Genomic DNA, 25,893 nt, shown 5'->3' with positions numbered 1-25,893 from the left:
TGTACTGGCTCAAGGAGGCTTAATTTCAGAACCTGAGCAGTAACATGTATATAACAAAATAATAATGGCTGACATCTAGACTTAGGTTGCTGGTGGGCAACGTTTTTCATCATGTGAGAAGGGGGCATGATTTTCAGTTATTACTCTTTCCTCTGTAGGCACCTTTAATAACCTCCTGAAAATATGTTCCTGAAGATCCCCCAACCCTTAGGTATATATACTGAACAGGCACAAGAGGCTGCAATGGAGAGAAGAGAAACTGCTGAAAAGTTGTGTGACAACTAATGTTGTTCCACTGACATAGTATTAGTCTGGATGTTGGCCAATACCAATATTATTAATGGGAAGCAGTTAAAAATACCTTTCAGAAGATTGTGGTCCCGTAGTGCTTCTGCTGTCAGAACAGATTTTCCACAGCCTGCCATTCCATAAACAACCACCCATCCTGGATTGCTTTTTAACTTATATAGTTTCTGCTGAATTCTTTTTGCTAGTTCTGAACGAGTCACAAACACTACAGGTCGCTGTGGAACTCCACCTTCACAGAGGACAGTCTTAACTTAAATTCAGAAAGAAGATACACAAATGATATTTGAGTTAATTATTAACTTTTAAGGACAATTTAGAAATATTGGATCAACATATCCAGTATACAGACTAATACAGTATCGCCATGATAATCCTTCTGAGTAGGCTACCATTAAGACTGCAAATGACTTTGACCTTTATCTTTCATGTGTAAGTACAGCAGCCAAGTCCTTTCGAGGAAGCAAGATCTTTGATGAGAAAAGGGAATCCTGGTAGAGGAACTAAATCCATCCACCTACTCCCCTTCCTGTACATGAGACTGAAGGGATTCCAGCCTCTTTTAAAGAGTGATGTTCATGGAACCCCAGCTGTTGTATCAAGCTGGGACATGACGCACACGATCCCAAACCAGCTAAGAAAACATGCATGAAAACCTGCTTATATGTGCATATGGCAAAGGTGCCATATGCGTGCGTGTCATGTCCCAGCTTGATATAACAGCTGGGGTTCCATGTACATCACTCTTTAAAAGAGGCTGGAATCCCTTCAGTCTCATGTACAGGAAGGGGAGTAGGTGGATGGATTTAGTTCCTCTACCAGGATTCCCTTTTCTCATCAAAGATCTTGCTTCGTCGAAAGGACTTGGCTGCTGTACTTACACATGAAAGATAAAGGTCAAAGTCATTTGCAGTCTTAAATGGTAGCTTACTCAGAAGAATTATCATGGCGATACTGTATTAGTCTGTATACTGGATATATATTTTAAAAACTGATCCAGTGAATCAGAGAAAGTTGCAATAATACAGTCAATGACTTGTACAACTGCAGCTCAAGTAACGTCCTATGCCTAGAAAGGCAAGCAGAACAGACAGTTTATAATGCATCACAGATGATCTTGTAAGAATATACCAACAGTAATTCTGAGGAAATTTTCTCTCATTGTCATAATTTCTTCGCTCAGGATTATTCAGCACAATAGCAGATGTGTTCTAGATACTGAACTGAAATAGAAGAGCTTTCTAGCTTTGAATTTGGCTGTCATAAAACAGGGCTGCATACCTTTGGCCCTCCTGCTGGTGTTGGACTACAACCTCCATAACCCCATGTCACAGCCCAACAACAGCTGGAGGACTGAAGCTGTGAAGACTGACATAATCATATTTTTAAGGTGAAGAGAATGCCGAGCAAGGGAAGCTACTCACAGCATTAGAATCATTCTCACCTGCCAGGAGGTCTAGGACCAACAAACGGAAGTACTTTTTCACACAACGCGTGATCCACTTGTGGAACTCTCTGCCACAGGATGTGGTGACAGCCAACAACCTGGATGGCTTTAAGAGGGGTTTGGATGACTTTATGGAGGAGAGGTCTATCAATGGCTACTAGTAGGAGGGCTGTGGGCCACCTCCAGCCTCAAGGGTGTGCCTCTGAGTACCAGTTGCAGGGGAGCAATGGCAGGAGAGAGGGCATGCCCTCAACTCCTGCCTGTGGCTTCCAGCGGCATCTGGTGGGCCACTGTGTGAAACAGGATGCTGGACTAGATGGGCCTTGAGCCTGATCCAGCAGGGCTGTTCTTATGTTCTCATGCTTATTTCATACTTACTTAAATCATAAAAGTTATTTAGAAACTCAGCTATTGAGAAAACCCTGTCTCAATAGCTTGTTGTTATTTAGAAATGTCACTCTTGCACTCCATTTACAGCATCCTTTCTTGAGAGGAAGAATAGGGTCTTATAGAATTTAAACGTATTGGCAGACAAAGTAAGATAATGGATCACATTAGGAAAATAAATTGCGTTTGTCTGAAAATGAAAGTTCTGCCCATTAAAAGACTATATAACCTACTGTTGAAAGCATATTTTAGTAGACAAGTAGGCTATACATTGGATCACTTAAAAAAGATTCCATAAAACATTAAATATTTCTTGAAAAACTTCAACAAAGCTTAAGTGTTCTTTCAATCAAAAGTTCATCAAATTATATTCTTATGCAATGAACAATAACTTGTCATACTGACCATATGAGGTTACTCCATCCATAGAACTCTTTCCATTATGAGGGGAAATAATAGGGATGCCATCCTGGAGAAGAGCAGCAAGATCTTTGTATCCTTCATGAAGCAGAGCATTATAAAAGGATATGTATGCATAATTATCTTTGGCGAGAATGATTTTTATTAGCATAGCAGCTCGTTCTCTCTGTACAGTCTAATGCAGAGGGAGGAAAAGAGAGACCACTGTTACAAAGAGTCATTTATGGACTATTTGTACATCCTTTCCCTGGTACCCCTTCACAGAGGTGCCTAGCCTGGCTTAACCTGTGCTTAAGAGGGTCCAGGAAAGAGATGATGCTTGCTACTGCAGGCAAGAGCCTCCTAGGGAGACTAGCTAAGAAAGGAGCCTAACAGTTGCTCCCTATTATAGGGCACCCCAGCCTAGGCACCCCAATATTTCGAACTAGCTTCTCCTATGCAGCTTTGACCATCCTGAAGACCTAAAGAGCAAAGCAGGCAGAGTTTATCTCCCCCCATCCCACAGCTGAACTCCTGACCTGCTCTCAGTCACCCCTCCCAGAGGATCCAAATCTCCCGAGTCAACAGGTTTCTTCAATCACTGCATCCTTACAGCACCCACAAAGAACCTGGCTTCCTTCTTCACATCAGACAGATTTTATGGGGAGTTTTCTCTTTTCCACTTCTGAGAACCACACCCCCATAGATGTACACAGGCTTGTGTGTGTGCGTGCACAAACACCCCCAAACTGGTTCAAATTGAAACAGGTTCGATTAGAACTGGCCCATTTTGACCGGTCTGAACTCGAACCAGACCAGCCTCCAAACACACACACACCACGCAGCTAGTCCAAATTTGAACCAGACAGGACCTGTTCCAGTAAGGGCTATGCATGTAAAGGGGAATCTGGTGAGAATTCCCCATTACAAGCAAAGGGGAATCCTGCCTTTAAGAGGGTTCTAAGGGCAGCGGTGGGGGGCGGCTGCAAGAGGGCACCTTCTAAACCCCACTGGCGCTCACCCCCAGTAGTGGAGCTGCCTCTGGCCCTACTGCTGGGGGGAGCACTGGCAGAATTTAGAGAAGCCTCCAGTACGCCCTCGCCAGCCACACTTAGAACCCTTTTAAAGGCAGGATTTCCCTTTGCTTATAATGGGGAATCCTCACTAGATTCCCCTTTACAAGCAGAGCCCCTAGATCCAGGTTGAACCAGTTTGACCGAACAGACTAGACCACTGCAGACTGGCAGACCAGTTCTAATTCAAACCAAACTGCCAAAACTGGTCCTGTGCACACCTCTAGTGTATGCATGTGCTGCTTGTGACTTGTTAGGCTAAGCTAGAAAGTTTTGTTAGGTCTAAAAGGCTCTTTAGACCCCAGCCCTGGGAAGAAGCCCCAAGAAAGTAGCCTCCAGTGGAATCCACCAGCCAGGGACATCCATAGTTTGTCCCTACTGAACTCACGTATGTACTGTTGCATACTCCTTGTTTCTTTGTTACTGGCCCCTAGCCATTTCAAACCCTGATCAACCCTACTCATGGGGCAGCTTCCAACAACACAGGGAGCCGCTTCTTTCTCCACTCAAACTCCCTGGTTTTCGGCAACCACCTAACTCTAGCACAAACTCAGCCCAGATGCACCTTGAACTGGAGAGTGGGAAGCCACTCTCCTCCATAATCAAGGAAGCCATTTCCTCTCTAGTCAACTTCCCTCACACACTCCCTCTGCAGTTTGAACCGCTTCCTTGCCCCTCCCCTTCTGTGTCATGCTTTGCCAATTCTCTGGAGCAGGTCATCCTTCTTTATCCAAACTCACTTGGATCTTTTTCTCTTACCTTCCCCACTTCTTTCCTGGTCCCTTGGACTAATCCTTCCCTCTCTCTCTTATCAACCAAATTTGCCTGGGTGCTTTCTGCTCGTCTCCGCTCTCTTGCTGGTTCTTTTGACCAACCTGCACTCTCTCCTTTCCCCAAACTTAGCTGGGCTTGTCTCTGGCTCTCTCCCGCTCTTTGGCCAGTTCTTTTGAATCAACCCTTCCCTCCATCTTTACCCAAACTCACTTGGGTCTGGCCTGTTGTCCTCTCCACTTCTTCTCTGGACCTCTTCTCTGACCCTGCCTCTCTCCCTGTCCGATTCTATTTGGATTCTACCCAGCTTAGTCTGTCTCTGGCCTCCAGTCCATGGACCAACCCCAACTCCCTCTCTGTACCTGAACTTGTTTGGGTTCAAAGTCTGCCACTCCACTTCCCTTATGTTGTTTGCCCTGTCTTTCCCTTTTGTCTCCTTCCCCACTCCCTCTCCCAGAGGGGAGGGGAAGTGGAACCCTACCACTGGAAATCCTTTGTAACAATCACCACTTATTCGTTTTGCACAATTCATTCAAAATTCTTTTAAATCTTATTGATTTCAATGGGAAAAGCAAATATGTGTTCTCATTACAAAAAATGAAACAAAAATATTTAATGAGCCATTGTACATACGCTGGCAGAAGCATAAAATTGCTGGATTACTTAGGATGCAATCCAGACAAAATTAAGCACATTTAATTTCTTTTTATTTCAATGGGAGAGTTAAGCACATCACATTATGGACTCTCTTTGTCAGAAGTACTTCCTCAGAGAAAATGTTTGCCTAAATGACTTTTTAGTTCTTGAGGACTTTCACAACTTATGTGAAGTATCTGTCCAGTCTTATGAAAGAATCCCAGCCCTTTCCCCCCACAAAAAAATACCCCACTTAAAAAGACAATCCCGAAAGAATGACATCTAAATCATCTAGTAGGTGCACACAGTGATTTTATAGGAGATAAATGTCAATTCTTCTATTAAACATATATCCTGCCATTCTCAAATTCAAGGACAAATACATGGGTTCCCAGATGGGTACCCATCCAGGCGCTGACCACACTCAGGACTACTTAAATTCAGCAAGGTGACTATATCATGTGGCCTAGGACTATGCCCAGGACAAGTTAAAATGCTATTAAGTTACTAGAGCATATCAGTTACATAGCATTGCACCTATGTAGGCACAGGCAGTAGGGACGTGCATGAATCAAGATCTGCTGGAGAAAGCCCCCTGCTCATGATGAGGCTTTCTCTTCCCAGCAAAACAGGCCTCAAAATGGCATTCAAACTGCCCAAATGAATTCAGGTCAAATCAGAGGTGATTCTCCATGACCCTGAATTGGGCCCTCTATTTTGAGGGTGATTAGATGTCAAATTTGCGTATCACTCGATTCAATCCTAATCAATTTGATGGGAATCGCATAGTATACCCCTAATAGGCAGAACGGTTTTAGGAGATTTCCTTAGTATGAGTCCTGTCCCATTTCATCTCTCTCACACTTCCTCATTTCTCATCTATGTATTGATTTGCAGATGTTTGCCTCATTGTATCCATCAACTGTGACAATTATTGGTACAAGAGTGTGTATATTGTGCTACCATGATGTTCTGAATGATTTGTATCACTGATGCAATGGCACAGCAATCCTTGCACTGAACTCCAAGCTCTTATGCTAGCATAACACTTGTAGGATGCAGCCAAAAGACCTTAAAATACTGACAGAAACCAGGAGACAAAAACTAAAAACTGTTTACCTGAGCTTTTACTTTCTCCTCTTCCTGTAATGTTAATATTTCATCCGCAATCATATGATCCATTATATAAGAAGTCTTGATATCTCTTTCCAAAGCTTCGCGATTCTGAAGCAAGTAACTTCGAGCCTTCATATCCATTTTTATTCCAAATTGCTTCTTCCTTGCTGAATGGTAACATGGGCTGTCAAAGACAATCAAAACTTAGTAAATTTAAAACTTAGTAAACCAGAGACCCAAGTTTTGGGTGGTATAGAAATATTTTAAATAAAATAAAATTTAAAAATATCCTTATAGTATATAAAGATAATTCACATTATTTCCAGGAAAAAAACTGAACTACAAACAATATGGTACTTTGGATCCTTAGACAAATAATACCTACCAGTATTTCAACCTGCAGCAGACTCTGAAGGCATCAGTACGTAGATAGTTTTGAATTATTCTTGAGGATTCTCCAAAGCTTATGATGAACTGTTCCAGCTAAGATACTGAATAACACCACAAAAACAAGTAACTTCATTAGGGCATATTTTAGGGGTTTCTGCACTCTTAAAAAAGATGGGAGATTTTCTATCACACAATCATTTTAACAATATTCATTTCAATATTTCTATATTTAAGGTTCAATTCAGACATGTGCTTTTGAAGTTAAAATATTTTTCACATTTAATAACTGAATTAACCTCTATATCTGAATAACTGGTTGCTTCCTGAAATAATTTTAACATCTTAGTAGACAAATAGACTTCAGTTGAAGGAAATCCATTATTTTTATATCTTCAAGCCTATATTGCAGACAGTTACATACACATTAGCAGTCTAGAAGACATACCTAATTTATAAGATGTATATTTTAAGAGCAAAGCAACTCCTTTTTTAATACTGTTCCTGGAGCAAAGAGAGACCAGAAATCTCCTCAATAATGGAAAGGAATGATGACGAGCATTTGTAAGCAAGTATGTGGATGTATTTAATGTTGGGAAATGCCAATACCTATACTATCCATACTCTCTCTCACACACACACTCACTCACCTCTATACTGAAAAAACAGTGTGCACTGAGAGGAAGGCATGAAAGGAGGCACCCAGGCCAGGGAGCTCTTGTCCTTAGCTCCTGAAAAGACCCACAGCCTGAGACAACATTTTATTAACATTCTGTAATTTGCTTCTTTTAATATTGTAAACCATTTTGGATGCCTTTGTCAAGGCAGAAAGGCGTTATAAAAATGTAGTAAATAAATAAATATACAAATGTACAGAAAAGAGGCACAGTGAAATCTGCAAATGGGATATGTTTTATAAGTTTGCAAGAACGACATATCACTTATAAAATCTTTAAAAGTTTATATGTTTGACTAAAATATGTCAAGCAGAAAAAACTCTTATTAAAACCAGTGTACGGGTAAGTACGACAACAAAAAGTTAATGTTTACATCAACTACCTAATCTACACTAGAAGTCACTAATATAGAAAGTGAAAGGCAGGCCTGTCTGCACACCATTTTATTTTTTAATAAATATTTATTCTGTTATACTGTTTACCTTTAAGAACTTAAAATAGAAAGGTTGTAAACAAAATTCTGCAGTGTGTACCAGCTAGACAAAACAAGTTTAACACAAGAACACCAGAGTCTATACTGGAAATACCTATCTATGCACTATCAGTCTAGAAACCTCAAGTGTATGGAGTGTTAATATCTTGCGCCTATTTAGCACAAAACGTACTCGAGCAAAACATATATAGTATATAGAAGGATATAAGACTTGGAATCCAGTTAAATTTTGTTACTGCCTTCAGTGGGACCAAGATGTAAGTTGGTCCCAGAGATACAAAGGTGCAAGCTGCCATCTAGAGGGAAAGTGTGACAATTAATTATAATTTATGCTTATCAATTTGCTACATCAACAAAACTAAAAGGCTTAGTACAAAATCAAAATGCAAGATATGAGACTAAGATTTTTCCGTAAAATCATCAGCACAAACCCTTAGCCCCGACACCCTACTGTAACTAAAGCCAAGTATGCATAACTGAAATAATCACATACTCTTCCCCTGTTTAACCCTGGCTCCATTACTCTACCTGCTCCTCTGTTGTTCCTCATATCTATTTTCTAGATTTTTAACTCCCCAGAACAGGAACCTGTTCCGTTCTTTGTAAAGAATAAAGTCTCCCTGACATTGTCTTCACTGCTTGGTCTGCTTTTATTGTAATTTTGTATTTTAGTATGGATTTTTAAATTTGTTTTTATTTTTAAGTTATCTTGAGCAGGGTAGACGGATTTAATAGTAATAATATAATTAGATATTAATTACATATTAATAAAATATTAAATTAAAATGTTAATGTAATTAGATTACCATATATATTGATAGCAGTGAATGAACAGAAAGAACATATTCAGTTGACAACCCCTGAACCCATATAAGGGACACCTACTAACTTCAGAATTATAGAGGTACTTGGCATATGAGACACCTACTAAGAAATGGGCAAGAAAATAGGTTATGCGGGTGTCTGACTTAGCCATGTTGCATTTGTGCCACTCTGCCAAATTTGTAGGCAACAGATTACTGTGTGTTACTATTCTCCAACGTGTGGGGTGCAGTGACATATGTGCAATTACCCTGCAGATTTATACCTCTCAACTGTCTCACATTACCAACAAGAGATTCAAATTCACTAAATCCAGATCCGCTTTTCCAAGGGAAGCAGACTTGACAAAGTCAACAGAAAGAAGACGGAAATCAGAATCACTCTGTTAGAACAGGAAAACAAGAACTGCAGCATCACCTCTCTGTCCCAGATACTTAAGAGAAGAGTAAGTATGCCTTAAGTATCCCTGCCTCTCTACAAGCTATTATTTATATATTGCTTTTCAACAAACAAAAGTTCTTAACATGGTTCAGACAGCAAAAAAAATAAGACGGTTCCAAAAAGCCTCAATCTAAAAAGAAACAAAAGGCAGACACCACTGCAACAGCCACTGGAAGGACAGCTGTGTTGAGTTGAATAGGGACAAATACTCTCCCGCTATTACTAAAGGTAAAGTAGACTAAACATGACAAGGGGTACATCAGCTAGCCTCAGAATTGATAATGAAGTCATTGAAGTGGCGAATAGCTTCTGCCTTTTAGGATCAACCATCAACAGTGAAGGATCCAGCAGTCAAGAAATATATGGCAAACTAGCACTTGGTAGGGTTGCAAATGAAGGCCTTGGGAAGGATATTTAGATGCCATGAGTGTCTACACCTACAAAGATTAGAATCATTCGAACCATGGTTTTTCCCATGACACTCTATGGATGCAAAAGCTGGACTTTGAAGAAACAAGACAGAAAAAGTATTGACGCTTTTGAACTTTGGTGCTGGAGAAGACTTTTGAGGATACCATGGACAGCCAGGAAAACAAACAAATGGATCATAGAACAAAGCAATCCAGAATTTTCACTTGAGGTACAAATGATCAGGCTCATACTTTGGACACATTATGCGAAGACCCAGCCCTTGAGAAGTCCATAATGCTGGGGAAAGTTGAAGGAAAGAGAAGAGGACGGCCAGCAGCAAGGTGGATGGACTCGATTACAGCAATAAATGCACCACTGAGCGACCTTAAAGGCCAAGTTAAAACCAGATCATCCTGGAGAAAATCGATCTATGTGGTAGCCAAGAGTCGACACTGACTTGACGGCACTTAATCGATCGATCAATCACTAAATACAAGAGAGCAGCCGCTACGTGACTAGCCACCAAAGACTGACGACTACGGCTTCTCCCTCCCTCTCGCCGGCCCCCTCTCGCCACGCCTTCCACCCGACCACCCCGTTCCCTTTTCCTCCTTTTAAGTTTCCTCCACGCAGACAATCTACCCCACCGTCCCCTCGGGGCTGCTGGAAAGGTTACCTGAGCAGCGAGAGGCCGTGCAAGCCGTGGCTACACGGCGCGGGGCGCAGCTCCTATGCAGACCCCTCTGCAGCTCTCACCCCGCCACGGTTCCACCCGGGGAGGAGCACCCAGGAACTAGCGGCCACTTCCTCCTTCCCGGGGCAGGGCGAAGCAAAACGGGGCGCGGCAAGCCAAGGGGAAGCTAGTCCTCCCGGCTGTCTATGGGAGGCGCTGCTAGCACCCTGGAGAAGGAGGACCGTGGCCTGCCCGTGGAGACAACGCAAGGAGCCCCTCAGCAGCCACGAGGCTCCGACCAAACAAAGCCACAGCCTCGCGCCGCTCGTTCAAGCGATTCCCTCATCGCCTGGCCCGGCTCGCGCCCGCGCATGAAAAAGAAGACGACATGCGCAGCCGTGCGCGCGCCTGTCTCTACTATCGGCATGTATCTAAACGCTCGCGCCGGTGCGACTGCAAGCGAAGGAAGGCGGGGATAGGCTTGTCTGCGAGCATGCGCTTGACGTGGCGCTCCCGTTGCCCAGCCACACGAACTGTGCGAACTTCTCTCCCGAAACCCCGACGCTTTAAAGAGAAGTTTGAGAGTTCCGGTGAGCTCGCGCCCTGTCTAGATTCCTCCATGATCAACAGGTAAACGGGGATGCGAAACAGGTGAGTAAGAACAAGGAGCGGGCTTGGATGTGAACTTGAGAAAAGAGAGTGAATGACTAGGATGGAGCAGCAGTCTAGGGCTTGTTCCGTTGCATACAATATGGGGCTTTTTTCTGAGTAAACATGCACAGAGTTGCGCTGAATGGCTGCAATCCTGTGCACGCTTGTTGGGGAATAAATCCCATTGGGACTTTTGGGTAAATATGACTGGAATTGGAATCCAGCATTATAGCTGCAATCCTGTGTACATCCCGTTGAGCAAAGTGGAACTTGTTTTCCGGTAAAGGTGTTGCAAATGGTCAGAACTGTTGTTGTTCTTGAAAAAAATGTAGTAAGAGTTTTTTCTTCTGCTTGATCTGTGCAGGGATTTTGTACAAAGTCTTTATTAAAATGTCTGAAGTTAAACAAAGGAGAAAAGCTAACCTTTCAACCAAGCCTAATGAAGACGAGCAAAAGGAACAGTTAGGTTCGGAGAGTACTGCTAGCAGAAAATCCTTCCGGATGGACCCACGAACAATTTTAAGCTCACTGTCTCTCCTAGCCTGCATAGGGCTAACATGGTAAGCAAAATTACAGAGAATTTTGTATATGAATCGGTGTTTATGCGAGTTGTTCTGACCATACTAGCCAGTTCTTGATCTTGGTGCAAGCATTCAAGCATTCTTATTTAAGTAATCTGTTTATATTGTAAATTCCTCACTTTTTTATCATGCCCCTGACATTTGTACCTTTATTTGTAACTGAATTATAAAATCAGAGTTAGGCTGCATTCATATGCACTGAGTTTGTTGGGACTGAACTCATTGCGACTTGCAGCTGAGTAAATATGCATAGGTTTTATGCATATAAAAGGTGCCCAAGAAACAACTATGTGCCAGTTTATCCCAGTGTTTATGCAAAGGCAATCATACCATCAGGTTGGGAGCTGGATGGCTAACCACACACTAAACACTTGCTTCCAGGTTGTACAAGACACTAATTGTCCAGTTTTTTGAACGATGGAATTGGCAAAGCATTGCTTAGTATGATATGCAGGGACTCTTGAACCAATGTCCCAACTTGCCCAGTTTGATTTAGACATGCATTGGCACAACAGCATGTATCTATTCTACTGTTATCGCCAAATGTAGCATGACATTCCTACAGAAATGTGGCAAATGACTGAAAAAGAAATGCCTGAGGGTAAGGCAGAGACGGGATACAACCTGCTTTCCATTTCTTCTGTGTGTTGACGGTCACAGAGCCATGGGCTCCATTTCCAGTTTGGACAGGGAGGATTTGGGTGAGGACAATGATTTACTGCAGGTTTCAAAGACTGTCTCTTCAGTATTTTACAAAATATATTACAAGGAAGAGCATTTGTTGTGGTTACCAATATTCAACAACAAATTCTGATATTCCAGAACACCAATTTGAACATTTGTTGTGGTTAGCTGCAGTCGTTTGTTGAGATAAGTGACCTCAGAACAGTGGTACATATTCTAGAAACCTCCAGACTTTATTACTGCAATGCACTCTGTGTGGAGCTGCCTTTGTAAGTAGTCTGGAAACTGCAGTTGGTAAAGAAGGCAGCGGAAAGGTTGGTCTCTGGGTCATCTTGTAGAGACCATATTGCTCATATATTGAAAGAACTATACTAGCTATCAGTAAGTTTCCAGGCAAAATACAAGGTTATGGTTATAACCTATAAAACCCTAAACAGCTTAAGCCTTGGGGACTTAAGAGAACGTTGTCTTCCCTATGAGCACCATTGCCCATTGAGATCATCTGGAGAGGTCCGTCTGCAGCTGCCACCAGTTCATCTGGTGACTACACAGGGATGGGTTTTCTCTGTTGCTGCCCCAAGACTCTGGAATACACTCCCTGCTGAAATAAGAGCCTCCACATCTGACAACTTAAAAAAAAATCTTTAAAGACCAGCGTGGTGTAGTGGCTAGAGTGCTGGACTAGGACCAGGGAGACCCGAGTTCAAATCCCCATTCAGCCATGATACTAGCTGGGTGACTCTGGGCCAGTCACTTCTCTCTCAGCCTAACCTACTTCACAGGGTTGTTGTGAGGAAAAAACTTAAGTATGTAGTACACCTCTCTGGGCTCCTTGGAGGAAGAGCGGGATATAAAATGTAAAATAATAATAATAATTTCCACCCTAGCTGTTTAATTTAATTGTGGTTTTGAACTGTTGTAAAGGATTTTATTTTTGTGTTTTAACTTGTGCGCCGCCCAGAGGCAGAAGTCTGGGGCAGCATACAAATGTGATAAATAAATTCACCAGAGAGATCTATGTACTCCTGAAAAATAATTTTTTTAATTTAACATATTTGTAAGTCTCTGGGCAGTCACATGTGCTCTGAAATATAAGCAGAGATGCCAAAACACTTTCTCTCAGTAGCACCACTCAAGCTTATAATGTAGACAGAAACTTGTGTGTCTGATATATTGTATTAAGCCCCTTTTTACAGTAGGACTAAACTGGAAGAAACAAAACAAAGCAAACTTTCCCAGCATCCGAGGGTGTTTCTTCCATGGGGTGATGGCCTCAAGCACATGTGGGCACTCCACTGCTCTACAGTAGGTGTCACCCTACCTGCCTGCACCTGGTCCACTGCTGCTCTTCCCCCCCCCCCCTGAGTATGCTCTGCCTACCCTCCCATCTGTCACTCACTGCACTGTTGTAGCATGCATCGACTCAGCAGCATGCACGGTATCTTACTGTGCTGCACCACACATCCCCTTAGTCTCCTAACACTGCTGCTCTAGCAGTAGCCATGAGGGGTGTGCACAAATCTCAGTTTGTGTAGCAGTTTGGTTCATGGTTTGGCGAACTGGTTTGTTCTGGTTCAGCCCAACCATGAATCAGTTCGGCAGTTCAAGGGCAGCGGTGCCAGGGGGACAGTGACAGGCACCTTTACAAGTGAGTAGTGTAGGTCCTTACTTGCATGACAATGCAGCTCCCTGCAGCAGGGGCACTCTCCCCCCCCAGCAGCCCACATGCAGTGGCAGCACTCCCTCCCCCCAGCAGCCCACATGCAGTGACTACATGCGTATGGCCTCCGTGCATGCAGTGCATGGGCTGCTGGGGGGGAGCACCGCCGCAGCAGGGAGCTGAATGGAGTGATGATCACACAAGTAAGGACCTGCTCTACTCACTTTTAAAGCCTCCTGGCACTGCCCTCAAACCAACCGACTGGTTCATGGTTGGGCCAAACCAGAATGAACACCGTTTCATATTTGAACTGCTGCATAAACCAAGGTTTGTGCATATCCCTAGCAGTGATCACCTCACTCGCCCACTGCTCACCAGCTGCTGACAGATACAAGGTGGATGAACCAGCCAGCTGCTCTCTGGCTGGAGCAGACAAGTGTGGTGGCGATGAGGAGACAGCAGCAACCAGGTAGAGGCAGGCAGGTGGGCAAGTGAGGCAATGACTGTTGCTGAAGCAGCAGGCTGGCAGCAGTGAGATGAAACCAGCCCAGCAAGGAACAGAAGGTGGTAGACCGAGCATGAGGAAACAGAACTGTGGCATGGTGGGGACCATGCCACCAAGTCAATGTGACAAACTGCTTCTTACCTCAAGCAGGGGCTTTCCTTGAGCTGTCACTGCCAGCATCCTATATAAAAGACATGAGTGCAAACATAGAAGAATTGTGTAAGATGATATTTTTAAAATTCATTTTAATCCAATGTTATTGTATAAAAATGCACTTAAGTGGTGTGCACACACATTAAGGATATGATTTATTTGATAATAAAAGTAGCAATATGAATGTCAGCAATAACTTTTGGGCACAAATGGCAAACCTTTCCTTTACTGAAATCAGAGCCTGAGTGCACAGAAATAAACTCCATTCTAAAGTTATTTATTTATCTATCTATCAAATTTGTATACCGCCCCAAACTTTTGTCTCTGGGCGGTATACAACAACATAAAACCAGTTTAAAACATATACAAAAACTTAAACACTTTAACAATTTAAAAATAACCAGAGATTAAAACCCAAAAATATTAGGAAGCTGAGAAAGCTTGGGCAAAAAGATGGGTTTTCAGCTGTTTGTTTTTTTAAAAATTGCCAGAGATAAGGAGGATCATATCTCAGCAGGGAGCGCATTCCACAATCTAGGAGCAGCGACTGAGGAGGCCCGTCTCTGTGTAGCCACCAAACGAGTTGGCGGTAACTGGAGACGGGCCTCCTGAGATGACCTCAGTGGGCGGTGGGGCTTGTAATGAAGAAGACGCTCTCTTAAATACCCAGGGCCTAAGCCGTTTAGGGCTTTGTAAGTTATAACTAGCACTTTGTATTTTGTCCAGAAACCTATTGGCAGCCAGTGTAACTCCATAAGCAACGGAGTAACATGGTCTCTCCAAGATGACCCAGAGACCAACCTGGCTGCCGCATTCTAAACCAACGGAAGTTTCTGGACTACGTACAAAGGCAGCCCCACGTAGAGTGCATTACAAAAGTCAAGTCTGGAGGTTACCAACAGATGTACCACTGTTTAGAGGTCGTTGATCTCGAGAAACGGGCGCAGCTGGCGTATCAGCTGGAGCTGATAGAAAGCACCCCTGGCCACCGCCTCAACCTGAGAAACCAGGGAGAGGTGTGAATCCAGAAGTACTCCCAGACTATGAACCTGTTCCTTTTGGGGAAGTGTGACCCCATCTAGAACAGGCAGATCAAAATAGTCTCTAGAGTTCTGACCCTACACAATAAGTACCTCCATCTTATCTGGATTCAGCTTCAGTTTATTCTCCCTCATCCAGCCCATTACTGCTTCCAGGCAGGCATTTAGGGAGGATATGCCAGCTCCTGAAGAAGTTGACATGGAGAAGTAGATCTGGGTGTTGTTAGCATACTGGTAACACCTAGCTCCAAATCCCCTGATGATCTCTCCCAGCGGTTTCATGTAGATGTCCAAAAGCATAGGAGAAAGTACAGAGCCTTGAGGGACACCATACTTAAGCTCCGATTTTGAAGAGCAACAGTCTCCAATTGACACCATCTGGAATCTATCCAAAAGGTAGGAGCAGAACCACTGTAAAACAGTGCCTCCCACCCCCAACATCCTTAGACGTTCCAGAAGGATACTATGGTCGATAGTATCGAAAGCCCACACTTTCTCTGTCAATTCCCAATTGGAGATCATCCATCAGGCCGACCAAGGCAGTCTCCACCCCATAGCCCGCCCGAAAACCAGTTTGAAATGGGTCTAGATAATCAGTTTCCTCCAAGTCTGTCTGGAGCTGAGAGGCCACTACCCTCTCAATTACCTTGCCCAGCCATGGGAGGTTGGAAACAGGCCTATAATTGCTCAACTCTGAGGGATCTAATGCAGGCTTCTTTAGAAGAGATCTAATGATTGCCTCCTTAAGACAAGGAGGCATCCTGCCCTCCCTCAGAGAAGCATTTATGATTTCCACCAGGCTGTCTATAACAACCTCCCTACTAGATCAAACAAGCCATGTTGGACAAGAGTCAAGAGAACAAGTGGTAGGCCTCACCGCTCCAAGCAGCTTGTCCACATCCTCAGGAGTCAGACTGAAACCGATCTAGTCGAATCACATAAGAAAAGTTGTTGGGCACCTCCAGCTCAGATATCAAATTAATTGTGGAGTCTCCGTCTAGGTCGGCCCGAATCAGAGAGATTTTATCTGCGAAAAACTCTTTAAACACATCACAGCGGGTAACCGATGACTCCAAATTCTGGTTCAAGGGAGGGGGTGCAGATACTAGTACCCTCACAACCCTGAACAACTCTGCTGGACGTGAACTCGCAGAGGCAATACGGGCAGAAAAGAACCGCATCTTTGCTGCACGTATTGCCTGAGCATAGATCTTTAAATGTGCTCTATGTCGCAATCTGTCAGATTCGAGTCGAGTCTTCCTCCACCTGCACTCCAGTTGCCTACCTTGCCGCTTCAGCCCAAGGGGCCAAATTTGAAGAGGGTCGGAGGGGACGCTTGGGCACAATCGTGTCTACTGCCCTAATGAGCAAGTTGTTCCAATTCTCAACCAGGGCATCAACAGGATCACCGGCAAAGCAAACATTGAATCCCTCCAAGGTTTCTTGGAATCTTACTGGATCCAATAACCTCTTCGGGAGGACCATTCTAATGGGCCCCTCGCCCCTGCGGAGGTGGGAAGTGGTTGTAAGTCCAACCTTAACCAGATGGTGGTCTGTCCATGACAATGGGGAGATCACAGGAGTCCCCACCCACGGAACACCACCCTGATCAGAGTAAAATACCAAATCAAGCATGTGACCTGCAATGTGTGTCAGTCCAGAGACCACTTGGGATAGGCCCATAGTTGTCATGGCCGCTATGAACTCCTGAGCTGCCCCGGACAAATTGGTCCCGAAATGAACATTGAAGTCCCCCAGGACCAAAAGTCTGGGAGACTCCAATGCGAGTTCCGCGACCAAGTCCGTGAGCTCAGTAAGGGATTCCGCTGGGCAGCGGGGCGATCGGTACACCGACATTCCAGTCTATCCCTGGTCCCCAAACTCAACTACACACATTCAGTATGGCCTGACACCCTAACAGGGACCCTGGTGAGGGAGATGTTATCCTTATAGACCACAGCTACTCCACCTCCCCACCCACGTCCCCTCACCTGCTCCTCTACAGTATATCCTAGAGGGAGAAGCTGGGACCAAACTGGACCACTAGCCTCCCCCAACCAAGTCTCGGTAATACATACCAGGTCGGCCCCTTCATCCATGATCAAATCATGGATGAGTTCAGATTTATTTTGGACCAACCTGGCATTACAGAGGAGCAGGGAAAGGCTATGTGGGTTGTTGGCAGTGCTCCCGGAGGTCAGAAAGCTGGCAGGACAGCCAGAAGGGGAGACAGCTATTAAATTTCTGACTGCTCTTCCCCTGAAACAGCCTGCTGACCTGCCAACGTTACTACTTCTATTCCCCACCACCACCACCACCGGGATAGCTGCCCCATAGTCAACGAAGGTACCCCTGTCCTCCCATCTCCAGACGAACCCAAACATGTTACAGCAACTTCAACCCAAGTCTAAAACAGCTTAAAACTAATTAAACAGAAGCCCTTGCTCTCATTCTCCCCTGAAGTAGCTCCCCCAAAGGGGCAACCCCCTTTGGTGTCACCCCGCCAGTGGTGGGCCCGCCGCCACAAGGAGCCTTCCTATAAAGCTCAAAACTGAGCAGGTGACCCGAGGAACAGCTGAGTCACTCAGGGGCTGGTCCCAATCCTGCACCCACTTCCCACAGATGTTAACCTGAGGCTGCAGCCCCACAGGGAAAGCAAAAGCATAGATCAGACCTTAAAGCAGTGGTGTGAGCTTTCTGGAATATTTTGAATTGGAAAATTTTCCCATGCAAATTCTTTTCATTTGCATAAGATTTTTTTCTCAGGACTTTTAGTGTACAAAATTTGACCCTCTAAAAAGATTGTGATCTGATTTGGCATATTATTTGCTATATGGGACAGAAATCTTTCCAAAGAAACATGTGATAATGAGAATTTTCTGTTCCACATCACTGCAGTAAACTTTAAATTGCAAGAGATGTAGGTTGTTTTTAAACTCCCCCCACCCTTTTACCAAGGGGGTGGGAGAATTTTTCCTGGATTACTAAAGACAGGAAAGCATTCCCTCTGTTTCTGTTGTCACTATGTATTCCATTCATGTATTTCAGCCGCAGTTTAGAACTAAGAATGATCTGTCAATGACGGGAATACGCTCTGGTACTGTTGAAGAAAACCTTAACTTTTACCAGTTATGCTCACTGCTTTTGTTTTTCTACTGTTCTCAGGTTTCTTTTTCAGCAGTCAGCTCAGTTGGTTGCTGTAGAAGAAAAGTACCATCTCTTAAAGCACGAAGCTGTAAAGTTTCAAGATATCGAAAACAAGATTAACCTAATGTCTCAAAAGGTAATAATTCAAAATGTTTGTATAACATTTTAATATTGGTGCTCTTCATTTCTCTAAAATATACTGGCTTTTTTTCCCCATTAGCAAATGCAGTATTAAATGTAGCTTCTGGGAAGCCTTAATTGTGGTTTTGCTAGTATAACTGCATTTAGATGCAAAATCAAGTACGGGAACAACATATGTTTACTCATTGCATTTATATACTGCCTTTCATCCAAAGACCCCAAGACAGTTTACAGGCACCATAAAACATCAAACGAATATAATATAATCAGATCCCTTTTGAAAAGCAGTAGCAGTGCTGTTTTTGAAGCTGGCAATGGTGACTTGTTCCCTTGGTGTCTTCTTCTTCCTCCTTCTCCAGTAGTTGGTGGCTCTGTGTCCCCTGTGAGTTCATCTTGAAAAGCTGTTTGCATTCCAATCCATATAAAGTCAGGTACAACCTCCCTGCCTTTTCAGAAATCTTAAGATACTTAACGTTGATTAAGCACCTTAGCTGCCAATTTACAATTCGTCTACAATAAAGTGATAGTACCTTAAATAAGATTTCCAGAAAACTTTAATATGGATAGTATAAGAACATTAAGAGCAACTGCTAGAGCAGAGATCCATCTATTTCTTTAAAATTAGTTCAGAGAGCTAACTAATAATGTACCTTACATCATTCTTACTACTGCAGTACAGGTGGAGCTCGCTATATGCAGATTTGTTATCCATGGCTTTGCAAATCTGCACTCGGGTAATGCCCATCCTCAGCATATGGGTAGGGTGGAAGGGGTTAACTTTGCTTATCTGTGGTTTGGAGATGGCCAGAAATGGAGATCATTTCCAGCAGCCATTTTGTGGCACATTTAGTTTAAAAAAAAGTTTTCCTCCATGAAGAATTGTAAGAAAATGGAAGAATTTGGACTTCTGAGGGGCATAGCTGGAGGCCCACAGAGCACAGTTGAGCACTTTAGCCCTTTACATTTTGGGGCTGTTTTCCCACAATTTTTGACCCTCTGGGAACCTAACCCCCCCCCCCATTTCCCTTAGGTGCAATGACTTGTTATTTGTGGTTTTGTTACTCGCAGTTGTAGGTGTGGAACGGAACCCTCGTGAACAACAAGGTACGACTATATAACAATATTAACACTAAGCCAGCTAACTAGTTGTAACTGTTTTGTAGAGCTTGTTTTCATTCTAAAGTGGCATGTATTCAATTATTTGTTCTAGCTTGTTCCCTTATATTATTGGAGAAAAAGCTTCAAAGCACCTAATTTATTTCCATAAGTACAACCACTAGGGTTGCCACTTGCCAACCACTAGGGTTCTGTTCTGGCAACATCTTGCTGCTGGCAAATTTGCTGTTGGCAAGGTATTAAAGTCTATGGGAAACGGGGTTAGGGGAACTACGACCGCAAAAAGACCTAGAAATAAAGGAAACAATACGAAATTAATGCTAAAAAGAATCACACACAAAATCCTATAATATCACGAAGAGTCACCCAGAAGAATGAGTAGATCAAACCTCTGGAAATTTTTTGAACCCCCCCCCCCCCCAAATCACTCAAAGGCATTTTAGATTGGCAAAAGACAGCAAGATCAGCAAGGGTCACCAAGAGGAATGAGCAAATCTAGCCTCTGAAAAGACCCCACCCCCCATCACTAAAAAACCTCGCCAACCGCAGATACTCAGGTCTCAGGTGGCAAGACCTGTCACAATTCCCTATTCACATATACTCAAAACTGCAGTTGATAAAACCGAGGTTGGCATTGCACAACAGAAGCAGTACAATGAAGTAGCAGACAGACTGCTAGTTCTCTCATACATTGCAATCATTTGAAGATTAAAAAATTGAAGCCATTGCATTTGAAAACCACGGGCACATTAACACAACCACTGGCAAGACAGTAAGCTGGGGACATGTTGGGAATTGAGAGTGCCTGCTCCCAGGAGCCATGACATCTCCCTGGTCTAGTTCCCTTGCCAGCTTCTCAAGATGCACCTGATATTTTCCAAATATTCTCTGCCCACTTGTAACCTACATCTGAAATTTGCTGACGGTTCTTGGGAGAATGCCAGGTGAATCTTGGGCAGGTTCTGCCGGGAGCACACGCTCTCAGTTCCTGACATATTCCCAGTTTACTGCCTTGCCAGCAGTTGTGTGAACCCACCCTGTATATTAGTAGAGAAAAAATTACTTGCATGCCTAAGAAATCCTCAGTATTGTGTAAAAAGTAGAGTTCTTCCAGTCAAACCTCCTGAGACGGACATTGTTTTGTGTTATATGTGCAGTTTGAGTCATCTTCAGATATCCTGCAGGAACAGGAAGCTTCTACATCGGTCTCTATGATGCCTATGTTTGAAAAGGAAGTATCCAGCCTCCGTAACATCATGCATAACATTCAAAACAATGAGCAGACATTTTCTAAAAAGCTACTGAGCATTAATGAGAAGTTCCAAAATGTAATAGACTCCTGGAAAAGAAGCCAGGGTCAAATGGATACAAATACTAGTAGCCTAAAAACAGAAGCCAAGCTTTTGCATAGTAAAGCTACCTCACAAATCAATGCAGCAGATCAAAAAATAAAATCCCTTTCTGAAAGATTAAAAGATCTTGAAGATAGTACGGTAAGAAATGTGAGGACATTGAAAAGGCAAGAGGAAGATGAACTATCTAAAGTTGAACAGCAGCAACAGTTTGTTAGAGAGACAGCTGGAAAACTAGAAGAGCAGCAGAATAGTCTGTTAGCCAGGAACACTGATCTAAACCAAAAGCTTACAGACTATGAACCCAAAGTAAAAGAGTGCAAGACATATTTACCAGCAATAGAGAGTGCCATTCATTCTGTTGTTAGAGTATCAAGTGGATTGATTGGTATAGAGAAGAAGACGGAAGACATGACCATTACCATATTTAATGTGGAAGATGAAATTATGAAAGCTGTATCTACGATAATGGACATACAAAAAACTCTTGAAGACATGCAGTATGAGAACAGCATATTAAAACTGCAGAATGAAGTACTTGTTTTAAAAGGAAGAGTCCAGAACTTTGCAGAATCTACTACAAAAGAACATAATCTAGAAAACCATCTGAGTGTGAATAATGGGGAGTGAACATAATTCCCATGAGCAATATTTTATAGCAATTACATAATTCCTGATTGGCATTCACTATAACAAATGGGTGTTTTCCTTTTGAGTGGACCTAAATACATAAGAAAACCCAGTATAGTGACTTATAACATACTGTGCAAATATTCCTATGCATTTGTTTAAATAATTTGGATGATAAAGCTGTCAAATCTTGAATACAGATATTTAAATACTTGTTTGTATTTAAATCTGGTTTGAAAGTTGAATAAGTTTGGCATTCCATGTTTTGTGTTTGTTTTTAAACATTGCACTATTTGGGGAACACATATACTAGCAAACAAATTGTGCAGTGAAAAGTAGGAGGTTCTGAACCACCTGCGCCACTGTGCCTACAAAAAACCCACCTGTGCTCTTGTGCAAATACTTGAACTTGTGTGATTGTAAAGCCATGACACTACCTACATTGAAAATAGAGTAGCATCATGGTAGTGCAATTGTGCAGATTAAAGTATTTGCACAACAGTGCCGCTGTGGAGTGGTTGCTTGTTTTGAAATCCTCGCAGCAGCAGCAGCAGCAGCAGGATGGGTGATTAAGAAGGCTTGCAATTCTTGTCCTAAACTATACCCTGCAAGGAAGCCTGACAGAAAGCTACAGAAAATTCTGTGGCGAGCCTTTAGGCGAGTAAGTGGGATTATTAGCTACTTCCTCTTACTGTCTGTCCAGAACGTAATACCAAGATGATGGAATAGTGTGTACTTTTTAGGCTTCCTTTTCAGGTCATAACAGCCTACAACTAAGATTCTGTGTTCAGAATCAGACTTAGTATAATTGTCAAATGACATGGACAAGACCCAAATAGTAATATTACTGACCTCTGAAATTAGTACCTTAAAAGCCTGTTCAAGTAGTGGTGTGTAGCATTTAGAGTGGTGTTCACAGAAGCAATTCCCCCCCCTCCTCCCTACAGCCCACTTGTAAGCAGTTCTGAGGATAGAGTTTCCCCCAGCAATGGCACAGCATTTGGCAGAGATGGCAGCAGGGGAAGTGGGGGTGCATGGAAATCTCAGAAACCAGACAGAAGCAGCTTTCATGTACAGGCAGAAAGTGCTTCTGCCCAGGTTGTAGCAATTTCCTTCATTCCACCCACTCCCCCATACCCCATAACTAAAGATCCCTCAAACAACAACTTCTTGGGAGGTTCAAGAGGGTAGCAGCAAAAATGACTTGCACAAGTACCACAACAGCTGCTATCCATTGTTTGAAAGTACATTAGTCATCAAAAGAAATGTTTAGTTATGGTAAAGTGGGTGAAACTTAAAGATCATACAAAAAACTACTTAAATAAAAAATCAATTAATTTAAACAGAAGTATCTTAGATGGGATTGGTGGGGCGGGGTCACAAACCTTGTTAAGTGGAAGATAAAGATCTAAAGCCTGGCTTACTATTAATTCTTGCTCATTTTTCTACAACAGTAAATCAAAAAATAGTATGTTGAAGGAGGTATTTTCCTTTTCCTGGAGAACTAAAACCATGATCTATACACTCTTGCAGCCTACTGTGACACCATATCACAAGTATAATATATGAATAAGTATCCAAAGGCAATGTTTACTTTTTCCATGTGTTCTTGTTTACTAAAAAAAGCCATATAAAACAAGTGCTCAAGTACTGTATGTTAATTTTCCAAGAAGGCTGCTGCAGAGACATTTAAAATGTAATTTTCTTAGCATCTTTTTTGTTTAATCTCTAGTGTGAGAAGACATTAAGCTTAATTGAGCAACTGCAAGATCTTCATATAATTGCTCGTATGAAGCATCTACAACAGGAGATGCACAACATACAGACCCGATCCAACAAAATAATCCAAGAAGAAGAGGAACTGCAACAGAACTTAACCTCCCTTTTCCAGGCAGTTATTAAATATGAGGAGAGCACAACTTCTGTAACCAAGGATCTGTCTGTAAAGATTGCAACTGTGAAAACAGATCTTAGACGTATTTCAGGCCTTGAAGCAGATGTGACCTTACTGGTAGAGAGCATACAAACTCTAGAAGACAAAGTAGAGAAAGCTGAAAAGACTACAGTACAGAGTATTGGAGATCTTCTTACTAACAGCATTGATAGAACTGCAAACCTACGAAGTACTGCATCTGATAATACTAGACAAATAGAGCGCATTAAGACAAAATTGTCTGAGTTGAATGCTGACATCAGTGAATATTCAAATAAGCTTTTTGATCTGGAAAGTGATAGAGCCAAAGTTCTGAAGACAGTAGTCTTTGCAAATGACTTAAAACCTAAAGTGCATAACTTAAAGAAGGATTTTGCACACCTGGAACCTATGATAGATGAATTAACAGTGAGGGTAGGAAGACTGTTTGGGGATCTATTGGAAAGACAGAAGGAAATTGCTTTCCTAAATAAGCAGCTCTCCAATTTAACTTCACTACAGACTGAAGTTAAGTCTTTAAATGATGAAATAACTAAAGTTTTAAATCTGAACTAGTTGTCCAATGTGTAAGCCTCAGCACTAGCAGTATAGTGATCTGGTGAAGGTACCATCTCAGGAGGGTGCCATGTTTGGCAGCTTAAGAAAACTAAAGATGTCATACTCTTTCTAGTGTAAATAGCAAGTGGAGCTTCAAGGAGTAGAGTTCTGCTGCACAAGTGTTTAAGTGTTATCTATTGGATCAGAGAGCCAGATTTTTGACCCGCTACTGTTAGATTAACATGACATGCTTCCAAATAGCATTGTTTGTTTAATAAATCCCTAATCAGTATTAGAAGTTGTGGACACCACAGCTGAGCAGATGATATAGCATAAAGGGGACCAATCAGGGGCTGACATTTCTAACCTACCAGGGTTGCTGTGCAACCTGTCCATGAAAGGCAGCCCTGGCACTATTGCAGAGGTGGCAATTGTACAGCTAAGGAGCCCCTGGTGGCACAGTGGTAAAACTGCCGCCCTGTAACCAGAAGGTTACAAGTTCGATCCTGACCAGGGGCTCAAGGTTGACTCAGCTGTCCATCCTTCCGAGGTCGGTAAAATGAGTACCCAGAATGTTGGGGGCAATATGCTAAATCATTGTAAACCGCTTAGAGAGCTCCAGCTATAAAGCGGTATATAAATGTAAGTGCTATTGCTAACCAAGAACAGCACGCAGTTGCTTCCACAGTACTCTTTCCAGCAGAACAATGAAGGTAGCTGCACAGCTTTAGAGTTACTGTACTCTGTAATTGAATTGCATTATAGAGATACCAGAGTACAAGAAGCAGTATGCACCTTTTAATCATGCACTATATGAAAGATGTACTCTGAAGCACTGTGTACAGTTCTGGTAACCTCATCTCAACAAGGTGAGAAGAGCTGAAAAAGATGCAGGAAAGGAAACAAGGTGATCAAGGGCTACAGGAAATCCAAAGCACTTAAACTTGTTTAGAGAACAAGCTCAAGCATTACAAATCTGATTATGTGGACAGAATTCCATGTTTTGCCTTCCTTCCCCCTACTAGAACTCCATATCATCCAATAAATTGAGGACAGAAATACAATACAGGATATTTGATTTATAGAATTTACTCCTGAAAGTCTTGCAGATGACCACTTGCTTAGACAAGTCATTGTATATTAGTGGCTATTAGTCACTTGCTACATGGAACTTCCAGTGAATACCAATTACAGGGGGCAACTTGAGTCAGCTATTGCCTTTATGCCCTGCTTGTTGGCTCCTGCAAACATATGGAAGACCACAGTGGAAAACAGAATGCTAGGCCTTTGTTAATGCAGCAGGGCTCTTATGCATGGCAGTGCTATGCAAAATAAAGCCTTTTGCCTCCTCAGCCAGTGTTCTTGACTGGTTTTAAACAGAGCCCAACAGAAGTGTAAATCCATCAAAGGCAGTGCTCAACACTGTAGTATGAGTACTGCTATATATCTATGCCTACCTCTGGTATCAGGAACCTTTATGTGCCCTCCCAAGAACTGGGTATTAAACTACAGTATCCTATCCAGCATCCTTGTGTTAACAGCTTCAATCTAGCAGACCATGCATGGCTAACTATTGCAAGTATGCACAATCACTTCCATGCTGTTGGTTAGCTACGATCATAGTGGCTCTCAAGAGCCATGGATCAGCTTCCTTTTCAAACAATAAAGGCAATATAGCTTAGTGATGCATATTCTTTCTTGGTTGAATTCTTCATTTAATTTGT

The 25,893-nt window shown here is 42.7% G+C and overlaps 2 protein-coding genes across 13 annotated transcripts in view; one reads left to right on the top strand and one right to left on the bottom strand.

Moving 5' to 3' along the window:
* APAF1 (apoptotic peptidase activating factor 1) overlaps positions 1 to 10,390 on the bottom strand; it is a 112,362-nt gene extending 101,972 nt beyond the window's left edge. For 2 of the 9 annotated variants that reach the window (XR_008309055.1, XR_008309054.1), the window contains exons 1-5: positions 10,043 to 10,390; positions 6,521 to 6,626; positions 6,139 to 6,319; positions 2,546 to 2,735; positions 362 to 559 (exon numbers count right to left, since the gene is read on the bottom strand). Coding sequence is in view for 5 of the 9 variants with exons in the window: in XM_053257854.1 (XP_053113829.1) it covers positions 362 to 559; positions 2,546 to 2,735; positions 6,139 to 6,276 (526 nt within the window). In the remaining 4 variants the exon portion in view is untranslated. Of the gene's footprint in view, positions 1 to 361; positions 560 to 2,545; positions 2,736 to 6,138; positions 6,320 to 6,520; positions 6,627 to 10,042 lie in introns of those variants that run through there. The other 7 variants (XM_053257854.1, XM_053257852.1, XM_053257843.1 and 4 more) reach the window with 5 other exon arrangements.
* Positions 10,391 to 10,447: 57 nt separating this feature from the next.
* On the top strand, positions 10,448 to 25,692 carry IKBIP (IKBKB interacting protein). Of its 4 annotated transcripts, none has more exons than XM_053257858.1 (4): positions 10,448 to 10,690; positions 11,055 to 11,250; positions 18,479 to 18,596; positions 23,432 to 25,692. In XM_053257858.1, exons 2-4 carry the CDS (start codon positions 11,081 to 11,083, stop codon positions 24,185 to 24,187), a joined length of 1,044 nt encoding a protein of 347 aa, XP_053113833.1. In that variant the 5' UTR covers positions 10,448 to 10,690; positions 11,055 to 11,080; the 3' UTR covers positions 24,188 to 25,692. The 4 variants fall into 4 exon arrangements, with proteins under 4 accessions (XP_053113833.1, XP_053113832.1, XP_053113830.1 ...); XM_053257857.1 differs by lacking the exon at positions 23,432 to 25,692 and adding an exon at positions 20,875 to 21,960 and having other exon boundaries at positions 10,448 to 10,669; XM_053257855.1 differs by lacking the exon at positions 23,432 to 25,692 and adding an exon at positions 20,875 to 21,960.
* The last annotated feature ends 201 nt before the right edge of the window (positions 25,693 to 25,893 follow it).

The sequence above is a fragment of the Hemicordylus capensis genome, chromosome 5 (genome assembly GCF_027244095.1).
Source record: "Hemicordylus capensis ecotype Gifberg chromosome 5, rHemCap1.1.pri, whole genome shotgun sequence".
NCBI lineage: Eukaryota > Metazoa > Chordata > Lepidosauria > Squamata > Cordylidae > Hemicordylus > Hemicordylus capensis.
This window is presented reverse-complemented; position numbering and strand designations above follow the sequence as displayed.